This window comes from Centruroides vittatus, unplaced genomic scaffold, assembly GCF_030686945.1.
Source record: "Centruroides vittatus isolate TY-2023 unplaced genomic scaffold, ASM3068694v2 contig_120, whole genome shotgun sequence".
In the NCBI taxonomy this organism is placed as follows: Eukaryota; Metazoa; Arthropoda; class Arachnida; order Scorpiones; family Buthidae; genus Centruroides; species Centruroides vittatus.
In genome coordinates, this window is record NW_027120768.1 from 2,926,246 (window position 1) to 2,940,792 (window position 14,547).

General features: G+C 34.8%; 2 protein-coding genes across 2 annotated transcripts in view; both read right to left on the reverse strand.

Annotated features, from left to right (window-relative positions):
* The window catches only part of LOC136984871 (endoplasmic reticulum aminopeptidase 1-like), a 73,900-nt gene extending 65,570 nt beyond the window's left edge, over positions 1-8,330 (reverse strand). The window contains exon 1 of the mRNA XM_067282012.1: positions 7,983-8,330. Coding sequence (XP_067138113.1) covers positions 7,983-8,037 — 55 coding nt within the window. The 5' untranslated portion in view covers positions 8,038-8,330. The remainder of the gene's footprint in view (positions 1-7,982) is intronic.
* A 2,412-nt stretch (positions 8,331-10,742) lies between these two features.
* LOC136984861 (endoplasmic reticulum aminopeptidase 1-like) overlaps positions 10,743-14,547 on the reverse strand; it is a 60,089-nt gene continuing 56,284 nt past the window's right edge. The window contains exons 16-18 of the mRNA XM_067282002.1: positions 13,757-13,897; positions 13,591-13,672; positions 10,743-13,521 (exon numbers count right to left, since the gene is read on the reverse strand). Coding sequence (XP_067138103.1) covers positions 13,363-13,521; positions 13,591-13,672; positions 13,757-13,897 — 382 coding nt within the window. The 3' untranslated portion in view covers positions 10,743-13,362. The remainder of the gene's footprint in view (positions 13,522-13,590; positions 13,673-13,756; positions 13,898-14,547) is intronic.

Genomic DNA, 14,547 nt, shown 5'->3' on the forward strand with positions numbered 1-14,547 from the left:
AAGGCAAGGTTTAAAAATTATCTGAAATTTTCACTTGCTTCTCATTAAAATATAATTTTTCCATTTAACCGCAAAGATTCATGAAAATTATTATGTGCAGGCAAACACATTATATTGCTTTCTTGGATTTTACATTTCTCACTATTCCTAAAACTTTTAAATTATTATAGTTTTTATTATTTTAGTAAATGTGAATGGAATTTTCTTATCTTGATTTAAACATTTCATATTTTGATTTTTAAGGATATAATCAGGTACATAAGTGCACCCATCGGGTACTATACCTTTCCTTATTGTCTTGTCAGTCAATCAAAATTAAGCCAATACCTATAAATTGATTTGTAGCTTGTAAGTACATGTATTGATTCAAGCTGATTTTGATATGGCTAATTCTATGGTTGCACAGTTGTTTGAAAAGTCTGGAGAAGTTTGGTCTTTTCTTCTGACAGGATTTTTGTATTTAAAATCCAGTATTTGTGATTTTATGATTCAATATTTACACCAATATCATCAGGAATGACAGGAAATACTGCAAGTTGAAGCATTTTGTCCATGTGCTTTGTCACAACAGACCAGAGAGTGCCTTGTAATTTTGATCATGGGAATAAGTGCAGCCATGCCAATAGCATAAATGCACTCCATCTGCATACTACATAGAGTGCTTGAGATAAGTTTGTGCGTGGCGGAAGAAGACACCATACTAGCAGCTAATTATTCCATTATTGTGAAGTTTCCAACAGAGTCAAGTGTCCAACATTATGTTGGATGAGTAATTATCAATTCTGATAAACCACAGTAAAGTTTCAGAGTACCTTGTCAAAAAGAAATCTAGGAAGAACACTTATGTTTTCCAGTCACTAAATGTAAAAAGTTATGATTTCCTTTCCAAGACATGGGAAAATGGCATTGAAAGACAAAGTTTAATTACTTTCTATTGCAATTTCCGGTCTTGCTATAAGCTGGAATAAAATGTTCAAAAATAGCCCTAGACTGTTTTTTCAAGAGAAAGTTACTCTCAGGCAATTTCATCTTGTTTTGTAAATCACATAACAGATCCAAATAAAATTTGATTTTATTTGGATCTTCCTTGGATGCACTTACTCCAACTAGTGAGAGCAATTGCACTCTCCAGCATTATTCTTAAAAAAACATTTTGTCTCAACAAATAATACTCACTTGAGACCTACTATATTCCTGATCTGTTGTTATGAAACCAGGTAAGTTATTCATAGTTACCATCAACATTTAGTGCTGTATGCTCCGTCAGTAGACAGGCTGAGTTTCCCTTTTGTTGGCATTTTTTAAAAAATTTGATATTATCACAAACACTTTATTTAATGAGTCTAATACCAATGTGACAATGCTCAAGTGCCTCCTATGCTTTTGCAGCACTTGACCGAAGAGTCGGCACCACTTTGTGGATGCCCATATCAGGAATCTGACACCACTGTGTCTTTGGCATAGACACAGAAACCATGATGGGCATTAAGTTGTTTCTCCATGCAAGTGATTGCATTTGTAGGCAGTCGGATTAGGGATGGAGGAGGTCCAAGAGATAGCACAGTGGAAAGAAGTTGCCCTCAACTACACTTAATTTAAACAAATACCAGTTTATTAATTTACATGGGTGATTTATGAACACACACACACACACACACATATATATACAGTATACAGTAGAGACTCGTAAATCGGAACCCTGGTAATCGGAATCGCCGGTAATCGGCACGATTTTCAGTCGGACTGTGTCGTGCTGAATCAAACGTTTTTGATACTAAATTTACGTCTAAAGTATAATTTTCGTGTTTTTATATTCTTCAATATATTTATTTTGTTTGTACAAAATGCAGAAATAATTTTTAACGATACGATAGCCTTGATTATTACTATAAAAATTTTCGTTGGGCTTAAAATCAACGAAAATTCAACACGAAGCGACACGCAACGGAGAAAAATTTGAACATCGGACAGGTTAATATATTTATTCGTACATAATGGGTAATCGAAACAAATCCCTAATCTGAACAACCCCAGTCCCCAATTGATTCCGATTTTCAGTTCGCTACTGTATATATAAGCTAGGATAATTATACTTTATAAGTCATTTGGTCTATCTTGGTGGGTCCCCAACCATGAGAGAGAGTTTACAAGTGATTGTGAGTTGTTAAATACCTGAAGTTCTAGACCCCTTGAGAAGATTGTACACTTGCAGGTGGACTTGTCCCATAGGAGGATGGTATTGCCACTTGGTGGGTAGGATTATTTTTGTTTAATAAGATGGTGGTATGGGCACCTGGTGGGTTGGATCTGGTCACTGGCAGCAATCTGTGGTGAGGATTTGATAGGCGGTGTATCCAAATATGGAACAAACACTCAATGACAATGGACTTTTTCTATTTTATTTGGGGGTCCTCCCCTTTAAAGTTCCATGTCCATTTTTGGTAATGTTGGTTAGTTAAACCAATAGCAATTTTTGATGTTATGTTCCCAATACAGTCAAAAGTGACACATTCAGATGATGTGTCATCTCTGGACAAGGAAGCAAGGTCAGTAGAAAAAATACAATCATATCCTGCTAACTTATTTTTTTTTGGTTGGAAAAATTTTTAACAAATTATAACATTATTTCCTTTGTTTCTTTTTCTCCAGTGTGGACTCTCATACCAATATATATGCAAAAGACATTGTATGTGTTTTATTACGAATGACCAAAGCAAACTAGAAGACCTTCTCATATTTATTCAATTGGGAAAGAACAAAGATTGACATTTTTATATACCTATGTTGGTATGTGTATGAGAATCTTAGCTCAAATATAATAATTTTAAATGGCAGATATGTTAAATTGCATCTTCAATTCTGGCAACATTAGTGTCATTGGGTTGGCAGTTAAATCAATCGTGGCTGATTCATCAGTGGAAGGAAACGAGTTACTTTTACAGTTAGACCAAATTATTGAGCAGCACTACAGTTTCTCCACCCAAAATGAAGAAACATCTGATTTCTCACTTAAGAATATATAAAGACATATGTGCACTTTCTCAAAAACAAAACCAGATGGTTCACTGAGATTTGTGGGATTTTACAAAGATTTGTAATCTTGTAAAATAGATGGTTTTGCCACACAGCATTGCAAGCCCTCCCCTGTAATGCTATGTAGCAAAAGATTAAGATATTCAGTAGGATGAGGAAAAGTATGACAGAGATAAGAAATAAATCACAACAAGAAAAAAATCATTGTCCTTAATAATTGCAGTGAAAGTTGTAACGTCTGGGATGGACAAAACAATCTAGACATAAAGATCGGTAAGAAAAACGAGAACTTTACACAATAACAAAATTTATTAATTAAATAAAATAAGAGAGGGAAAACAAAGGGGACACAGACTTAACCTAACAAGATACAAATTAATTTACAGACGATAATTACACACGTTTGAATTACACATTAGATTCAGTCGATTGGGAAATGGGGCATCCACACGTGTTGGGAAAAAGTCCTTTCCAGCGAAATAAATATGATGACTGAATGAATGTTCCTTCCACTATGTAATACTATTGTCGCAAAAGGCACATACCGTTTCCTCATGCCGATGGATCTGGATTGTTCTTCCTAGCCCCACCGCTCCAATTCTTTCCTTCTAATCCGTTAGCAAACAAACTTCACGCTCGATCGCCCCTGATGAGGTTCGTCCAGGCCAATCTCCAAGAAAGAAAAAGTACTCCGTATGTCACCACATGCACGTTTTATAAGTTCCCACCATCCGGGAACTTCTGTACCACGTGACCCGTCAATTCACCAATGACCGCTTACAAACTTCACCCGTCAAGGGTTGGTACGAGACGACATAAACGGAACGGAATTTATTTCCGTTTCTCTAACTACAATACACAATAAATTAAATAATTGACACAAACAAACAAAAAAAAAAAATATATACATTTAGTGATCAAGCACTACAAAGTCAATAAACTGACTGATAGCACTGTCATGAGTACACTGTAATAAAAGAAATTATTAACAAAGCAAAATATTGCACAAAGACATATAATAGAAGACACTCATCACACAATATCAAGACTCGTGACACATCAAGATGAAACACATGATAAATCTGGGTGTGAATTTATGACATGGCTCATAAAATACTTGACCTTTTTGAAATTGTGATGTTAAAGAGTATGAAGCTATTGTCATACTCTTGACACTGTTTATGGCAATAGCTTTACATGATATCATACACAGAGATAACTTAAATTTTGTTTATTAAAGGTATTTAATGTAAGCATTGTACAATATCAATGTTAATAAAGAATTTTCTCACATTTTATGCTGTTAGCATTTTTATTCAAAAAGCAGTGATTTTTACCAATATACTAACTATTCTCCATTCTAAAAGTTGGAAAGTATGGTTATTCAAACAATTGGTTTTTGAAATCAGCCTTGCTGCCCAAAACTTTCAAATTCTGGAATTGAGGATGCACTAACCCCACCCAAACTTACTCCACAACAATTTCACTTTTTTCTTTTATTCAAAAAGAATAATCTCAAACAATGCCAACAATTTGTAATCACTATAGTCTCTGAAGATGCAGCTCATTGTGAAATTATATACTTTACCAACAAAATAGCCAGGACACCCTAGTATATATTTATTACCTTTGTAAATAAATAAAATTAAGAAAAAACCAAGTAAGTACAGGGAAAAGATTTTCGTGTGAAAAATGCACTTATACATATGTCTATGCAGTATCTAAGATCTTACTCTTCATTCACAATGGTACAAGTGTGAATGCAGGTTTGCACATTCTAATTCGGGTCTACTTAATATTGATCTACTTAATATTAGACTTTCACTACTGTGAAATACAGATTCTGCAACACATCAAACTGCATAAATCAAACATCAGAAAACCTGACAACAGAAACAGAACAGAATTTTTATTTGATTAATAGTTGTCACTGCTATTCAAAGTAATAGCTAATAAAAAGGCATTTTGTTGCCAGGCCTTTACAACCTATGTAAACAGTTAGAAGTTTGAATTTTTTCTGTTTTAATCCCTAGAAGATGTTAGATACAATTTTTAGAAAGGAAAGCATTAAGGCTGCAAGCCAGATAGAAGCCTTAACGGGTCATATCAGGCCTGCAGGCTGCCAGTTTGCAGCCCCTGCCTGAGAGCCTGCACTCCTTTTGAAAATAATTATCTGGCATTCAGAGCATTGCTATACTTCTTTCCGCTCCAAGATGATGCAAATATTGAAGGATCATAAAAAAATGTATCATCTTCTAGCAATAGAAATAGCTGTAACAGTCACCTGCCATATTTATGCATATTTTAATTTTAATTTATACTTTATAAAAGTTTCTAGAATGTTCTGATTTCTTTGTCTTGCTGGCTTATTTATTAAAATCGCATACAGAATCCTTAATCAATATGGATTTGAAAATGCTTGATTCAAGCTGAAGAATTAGCAAAACTTTTAGGAATGGAGACAATATTTACAGAAAAAAGGAGTTTGTAAGAAGAAATTATGAAACCAAAGACATTATTGTTGCTGTCGATGAGAAAACAAAGTTTAGAACGATGATGGTGAATATCATTTTAGACACAAGAATAATTTCTCTTGAAGAAAGGTTTGAGCAAATAAAAACTCACAAAATTGAATTTTCTTTTTAATTTAAGTAATTTAAGTTAAAGTAGACAATTTAAAACAAATTAAGAAAACATTGCATGAATTTGCATTCAATTCTTAATCATGAAATAGTAGTGAAATTGAAGGAAGTGAACTCTGTAGAAATTAAAAGTTTACTTTGGAGAATATTCATTTGCCGTTAAAAGCTCTAAAGTTTTTAAAAGCAAGCAATTTATGGAATATAGTTCCAAATATGTGGATTTGCATTGAGAATTCTGTCAAAATCCCCAAAACAGTAGCAACAGCCAAAAGAAATTTTAGCAAATTAAAATTTATCAAAACATGTTTGCCATCGACAACAAGATTGAATTCTTTAGCCTTGTTACCTATTGAAAATGCCGCTGCTCAGAAGGTAGACATTAATCCGTTGTTAATTTTTTTAAATTTAAATATTTGTATTAATCCGTTGTTAATTTTTAAATTTAAATATTTGTATTCGTTCTTATGGAACGGTTCTATTCGATTTGTTTAGCCTGAGGATGGTCTATAGAATAGGCCGAAAACGTTTGTTTAAAATTAAACTTTCTCAGCGAAGATAAGGTGTTAGATTTTGTTTATGTAGACATTAATGAAAGAATAAAAGCTTTTGAAGATTTAAAAATAAAAAAATATATATCTAAATTATAACTGATTAAATTAAAATTACAGTTTAAGATAAATAATTTTTGTTTGTAATCATTTTCGTGTGTCTCTTTTTTGCATAGTATATCTGAGTTAATAAAAATTAAAGTAGAAAAATTGAAGTTATAAAATTACTAATTATTTGAAAAAATACTTATTGGACTGCAATTTTCAAATTACAGACCTGCAGATTTCTACTGTCCATCCGTTTTTCTTTAATTTCAAGAACAGAGTTAGAAATGTGAAAATTGAGACCAGATACAGAAAGCTTAGAAGCCAGAGGCCCGATTACCTATATACGAACTTATGGTCTTGACCGGAAGTCACACGATTTTTAAAATTAAAATATGATAAAAAATTGCAGCCTAACACTGCGACGATGTTACAATAAGTAATCAGTCATACTTATAATTAGAAAGTATGTAAGTATAAAAAATACTTAGGGGGCATAGAACCGTAGAGTCTGTCTGGGAAGCAAAATTATCTTGGTCTGGCCCTACCGTCGACATCTTCAATACATAAGTGGTAATAATGATAAAAATTGACATTTTGATCCGGTATTATCTTGCTCACACATACAACATTGGTTCCTTTGGCTTTTTTACTCTTATGAGCACAATCTATGGCAGTGGCATGTCGTCCTACGAGCAAAAAGGGGCAATCACCCTGGGCTCCCAAACCAAACATTTATTAGAAAATACTTTCCCCAAAAAATTCCCTAGAAGAAAAACGTCCGAAGTCGACGCCATACATGGTGCCTCCCGATTTAAATTTGCCCAGGCCTCGCAAAGGCGTAACGTGCCACTGATTAGCGGCTCTAATAAGGTCTCAATGACCTTGTCGTCCGGAGAGCATTCTTACCCCAAGAAGACACTCATCCAGAAATAATTCCATTGCATTTAACAGCACATAGCTCTGAAAATTATGCAAACTTGAGAATTTTGAAGTCAAATATGTCCAAGCAGACCTTATCTCATAGCGTAACACTTTACCGGGTATAGTACAATTACACCGAATGAGACGGTCAGGAGCATATCGCAACGGTAGATGACACCCATGGGAGCAAAACATTCAAAGGAATTCACGCCTCCATGCGCAACCCTCGACCGGATACTGCTCCTAAAAACGGTCCGCAGGCAACCGAGACTGTCACGCTAATTAGCCTGGGCGACATTGCTGGGTTCGGATAGCTCACCCAACGATCTGCAGAGTACTCGGTGTCGCATAGCTTTAGGGTGTGCGAGGGCTCAGCCCCGGGCGGGCGAAGGGTCGGCCAACGTTCGACCAACATGGAGAATGAGCAGCACACTGGCAATCGGCAAAACCGTCCTCCAGAGGTGAATATCTGGCAAAGGCTTGCATGTATGAGTGCAGTTCCTTCGACTTTTTTCCTCGTACGGGGGGGGTGGGAACTCCTCATTCGGGGTTCACGCCCCTTTACCGTACGTCAACAATACGTATGCGAAACTCGTTTCGTAGGGTTATCCATTTACGTATTTACAAGAAACCACGTGCACGACGTTTTCTTCGCCCGTCTTTATTAATTCGATACAATCGACGTATCGATTTGCGCGTAACCAGCAGAATCCTCGAGTGACACGTTCAGGCGCCGGTAGAGCCGGAGACGGCGATTAATGGAGGAAGACGAAGATTAGGAGCGACTCACCCGTGAGAAAGGCGACTTCGTCCACTTCCGGTTCGCTCATGGTAGCCGGCAACATCGTTTAGTGAAGGAGAGATGACGACAAATTGGCCACTTTGGCCTCTTCCATCGGATCCGGCGTTTCTCGTACGACGCGGTTTCGATGGCCGAAAATCACCGCTCTTCTCCCCTCTTGTCCCAATATCGATCGAACGGATTCGCCGCTTCGCTCTCGTCCTCTCGATCCACCAATCGCGTGACGAAGTAAATATTGTCCGATTCGCTCGGACGGAAGACAGAGAGGTCGACACTCCGCATCGACATCACCGAGATCGTCAGAGGCAAATGATAATTTTTAACCGTTGGCTCGCCGCTCTCATCTTAAAAATTTCGCTTATTAAATTATAAATTATTTCAAACCTTTTAATTTATAAAACTTTTTTAAGTTCGGAAAAAAAAGCTAATCGATGGGTCGAAATTTTTTTTTTTTTTTTTAGGGGAAATTAAAAGCGGTCGATGTCTATGGGTTTTCGGCTTCGTTGCGTTCTTCGATTTACGAAATAATTATATAACCGACTTAATGCGATAAACGAATAAATTATTTTTAAAAATATTTTCCTTTATCTCCGACGCTTAGTTACGCACAGGCAAATTACGCAAACTTTACGCTTAAAGTTTGTAAAGTCCATATTAATATTAATCTTGACTCCTGCATTTATAGCGTTATATATCTTTAGGTCTTAATTATATTAAAAAAATAATAGTTCAAATACTCAAAGTATAGATATTTTTTTAACATTGTTTAAGCGGAAACGGCTTTAAAGACATTTAAACGGCCTCGACGACGTCAAATGCTAAATTCCTATATATATTCAGTGGTGATATTCAGCGGGTTCGCACAGGTTCGGCCGAACCCGTTGTTAAAACTTTCAGTTTTCCGAACCTTGTTAAACACACGGAACATTTCTCAGTGGTTTTGTTTTTTTTTTTTTTTTTTTTTTTAAATATATTAAAATATACGTATTATACTCTGTAATACTACTAAACTAGACCCTTATACCCCGTTCGCACCGAGCATTTCAATCTAGATTGTGAGCAAGGTCGGGGACTATGTCTTGGTGCGATCTCTCTCGACCGTTTCAATCGCGATTGATTCAAGATAGTTCTTGAAACTAGATCCAGTCATAAGAGAGATCCCACAATCCCACGTGCGCGAGATAATACAAGAGAGCTGTGGAAGACGTGTCGGGCTATGGACAGCGAAATAAAAAGGACATTGTATTTCGAGAGATGATGACATCTGTCTATTATCAGCAGTGCCATTTGGGGTGAAAAATTTCTCTGCCAAAAAAAAAAAAAAAAAAAGATTGACAGCACTAATATACTATTGTTACCTGGTCTTTGCCCAGGGCCCCTTACGTTCCAAATACACCACTGATTATTAGATATATCGCAAGAAAAGGTATTGTATTTATTTCTAGCCAAAACTTCCATTTCGTTTGTCGGTGATTGTCAGGGAAAAATTTTCTGCTAGCGAACCCTTTGTTAACTATTTCGAATATCACCACTGTATATATTCCCTCCTTATATTTGTTTAATATCAGGACATATGCAGGTATGTCTTCTCTATTTACAAGTACTGTAAAACTGCTACACAATGCTTACATATTCCACTAATTTCTGATGGGCAACTGCAAATAATATAGAATTCTTTGTGTGACATCTAAATCTACAGATCAAGGGTTAGAGAAGAAACCCATAATGAGAGACCTGACATTGGCTTAATAGAGAAATTAAATTTATCTATTAATTACACTCCGAAACAATTACATTTTTCCCATGTAGAAAACCTAAATAAATTTATAACTTGTTTACGCTTATGTTTTTTGATTTACATTTTAAGCTTGTTTAATGTTTAGCACAGAAAAGATGGGTGGACTATGTCCTCCTTAGCGCCCAGTTCCTTAGTTCTTGCAGACCTAACTCTTCTAAAACAAATGCTTCGATTGCATATCTGGAGCCTTGTTCGTTAACACTAAATTCTTGCTAAGTCTAGTTATGCTCGATTCCGGAATCTTTTCTAACCAATTTCTAATTCTGCCCGCTTCCAAAATAGTTTGGTCGGCATACTTTTTACATGCTGACCTGTGGGTGATGACGTCTATGTGCCTGTGTTCAAACGAGTAATCCCGACGGGATTACTCATTTGAAATGTAGGCACACACGTTAGCATTGGCATAGCCAGGATTTTGTTATGGGAGGGGCCTAGTAGAGGCTGTAATTTTTTGGAGAGGGGCACCAGGTTAACTGCGTGGGGGCCGGGCTGTAATTTTCTGGGGAGGGGCACCAGGTTAACGGGGGGGCCGGGCCCACCCATGCCCCTTCCTGGCTACGCTCATGCACATTGGTATAAATATTTTTCATGATGATGATAAAATTATGTTTACAATGAATGAAAAATCATTTTTCTTGTCCATTGTATTAAAATAAAAAGTAAAAACAAATACTTCTGACATCTTAAACATGATCCAACTCGAGATGATGTTCGGAGATACTGCTCCACCCTTCCTTGCCGGTTAGATTCGAGACTTAGAATTCGGCATTAATGAATGTATTTCAGATTGAAAGTTTGATGGGATTTTCATTTTGTTTTTTTTCCAAGAAAACAGCTGTTACTTGTTTATTGGATTTATATAATTAGAAATAAACAAATAGCGTAACTACCACATATTTAATGATGTCATCCAATTATATAATATATGAAATCTCAAATGTACAACAAAATATTTGGAATATGATTTTATTGAATAGAAATGTATTTACATTTAAATACAAAAGTTTGCTTTTGCATAATGTACAGTACTGTATTGTACAGTACATGCTTTCTGAATAAAATTACAAATTTACAGTAGAATCTTCTTATTGTAATCACTTATATTTATGTGTAATCTAGATAAGTCGGCTTAGGAGCCTCATTTTAAATGTTACATATTTTTTGAGGGCACCATCTCAGTGTTTACATTTAAGAACCATAGCCAGAATTACACTAAGATATCAAAAAAACCAGCAAAATATGTATGTTTATGTTTAATGTGTAATATATTTAAAACAGAAGAAAACATTTGTTTTGCTTAAAATATACATATTTTGCTAATTTTTTGGTATCTTACTGTAATTATTGTTGCATTATACCAGTATTGTAGTAGGGACTGTGTTAAGAACCACAGTATACAGGGTGGGCCAACAAAAATGAAACGGCAGAGTGTTCGTGTTCGTCCAAGCAAATTGCTCGGACAGGTCGATTTTATTCTCGAGGGGACATCTTTTGTAATAAAGTTTTTGCGATTCTGAATACAACAGACAACAAAAAATTTTAAAAACTCATTTATTTTGTATTAACTAAACAAACATTTATTTCGAAAAAAAATGTTTGTTTAGTTAATATTCAGATTCACAAAAACATTATTGCATAAGATGTCCCTCGAGAATAAAATCGACCTGTCCGAGCGATTTGCTTGGACGAACACGAACACTCTGCCGTTTCGTTTTCGTTGGCCCACCCTGTATATAAATCCAGCAGCATATATAACATTAAGCAGGATAAGTAAATAAGACTGCATTTAGTGAAAATTCTGTTTTTATCCACAGACAAAAGAGCATGTTAAAATGATTAAATATTTTATAACTTAGAGATTTATTAATTATAATTATAATTATAATTAATAGTAATTAAGGGCTCAGTAATTCATGCAGTGTTGTTTTCCTGCTGTTTTTTTCAGTAGTTCATAAATAAAATACTCATATTTATATCACTTTTACAGGATATCACAATGGGTGCATTCCAGTATGTACTGTACTGTACCAATCTCGGCCACAATCAATGTACTGATGAATGGTTTAATAAGCTTCTACCGGAATGTCCGGCAATCTAACCAGATGGCAGAAGCAAACTGCACCATAATATTTGCAGTCTTATTTTGTCAAAATAACAGGTCAGTAGTAAAAATGGTATTAATAATATAACTATGGAGGAGGCTGTATTGTTTTGTCAGAGCTTGCCATATCCACAGCCTGACGAGTACAGTATGCATCAGTCACTGCATATTGGAACACATTTTAGTACATCGTGGTTTGCCGATGCACTGTTTGATGCACACTAGAATTACCCAATGTTTAAAGCATAGATTAAGACTGATAATGCTTATCCATTATTAGCCATATATTGAGACTGAGTGCATAAGACATCTTAAAAATGCCCAATTACTTGAAAACAATAGCTTGTGGCTGTATGCCATATAAATTTTGTAATTTCATACGTGTATTTTTATATTCTTATTTTTCCTTCTATTTCTATATCTCTTGCATATCTTCTCCTCTTTGTTCTATTGTTTGTCTTTCCTAGAATTTTCTTACTCAGAATATCTTTCCTTATATGGTCAAAGTGAAACAAAAGGAATCGATAACCCGAGGGCAATTGTGAGGGACAGAGGTCACTTTTGGTTTGGACCTTGGAAGGTAGAGACGTACATCCAGCGATTCCAGCATGCCTTAGCTCCGTGCAGATTGGTCTAGAGAGGTGCGACCGAAGAATTAAGTGTTGGTGATTTATAAAACGATAACAAAAGGGAAAAAGTGAAGACGTAATAATTCAAACCCAGTGATTTATTTTGAGAAGAAGCGAGACGAGAAGCACGGATTCGTCGGAATAACGGAATCGATGCACGTGCTTGCGACCATTTTTTTTGGACACAGAAAACTTTGGATACCCATTCTCCTATTCTTGTTATCTGTCCTATTTTCTATCTTTCTTCTTAGTTGTAGATTTAGTTTTAGAAATTAGTTTTAGATCAATTTTTAGTGGTAAACGGTGTATTTCGAGAGTGGATTGTCCATTTCACCATCAGACACATACCTTTGTCGTGTGTCATAATCTGGTTATAAATCTTGGGATTTGTAAAGACAAAAGAAAAGTGTCTCTAGTGTTGAGCGGTGGAATTGAGGCTGCATGGCATCTAATTCAAGAATCTGTACATCATCGCGATAGAAAAATAAATGTTTGAGTACTCTTTGTGTAATCTTTGTTTGAGTACTCTTTGTGGTTGTTAATCAAGCATCTTTATCTCACAAGCTTATTGTAATCGGAATTTCAGTTATAGTTTAGTTTTATAAGTATATCTGAATTTATGTTTTGAAATGTGCTAATTCTGATTAGATGACTGATGATAATATTCATGATTACAGTAAGCAGATTTTACTGGGTTCATTTACGGGTTAAAATTTTGACCCATGTATGATATTAAAATTCTCTTCTGTAATTCTAACAAATAAGATCGAAAATAGACTTTTAATCATTAAATATTTTTAAAGTTATAAAATGTCATTTAAAATAAATTTGGCAATCATTTTAATTTTGCATATTTTGATTAATTTGTTGCTGGAGCCACTGAATGACAGAAGATTCGACATTCTCCCGCCAGTAAATGTTGGCACGGATCCTTTCCAGGCTCTGACTTAATGCTTGACCACCCGATCCCACGTTCGCATTGTCAAAAAAGGCTTTTATCTAATATAATTTTAAAATAATTGTTATAATATAATTAATTTTTTCTATAACAGTTTGAAATTAACATACTTCGTTATAATCAAATCTTGTACTGAAGTCAGATATCACATTTGATATAATAGAATCCATGGCAAAACTTCCTTGACCAAACCTATAAAAAAACATACAGAAAGTTATTCAGAGATTATCATATGTAACTTTTCAAATTTTTAAAATTTTTATAAATTGAAATTACATGTCTAATATTTTCGACCAATTTTCTCGTACAAATCTCCAAGTCAGAAGACGTCCCACAGGGTTGTGAGAAATTCTCGAAAGGACGTATATGGTGTCTTGTGGACGTATCATGTCTTTATTTAAAGAATAATTTAGATACCTGTAAAAAATAAGTTTGGATGCATTACATTTGATCTCAGAAGTAGAGAGAAAGATTGAAAATAAAAAAAGAGAAGAAACATAAGAACTGAGTGATGGAGAAGCTTCATTCTTCAACTTGTCTAATGATGATAGGGTAGAAAACTTTGTTTAAGTCAACTATTAAACACAAGTCAGAGATTAATTGTATTTTATGATTTTGGCATACAAAATATATATACTTACTACATTTAAAGTAGCTTGTATAGAACATATGCAATGATACCTAACCCTAGAAATGGAGAATTCTGTTTACCAGTGTTTGGGATACATTTCAGGCAAATGGATTACTAATTGACATAATGCTATATGAAATGATTATAACATAAAAAATAATCTAATCAGGATAACTTCTCCATATAAAAGATTACACCTCATAACCTTTATATATATATGCATAATTCATGTATAATAACTGATTTATTTTTATGAGATCTCATTATAATTTTTAAGTCAGAAAATGTCTTCGAAGAGGGTTTATCGGGTTGACAAAGGATTCTTAACAATTTATAAGCCACTGGTCCCATCTGACTAAGAAGAGTAGCCACCATTTTTCTATTGTCAGTGATATTAGACGCTATAAAGAATTCTTCCAATTGTTCCACATACTGA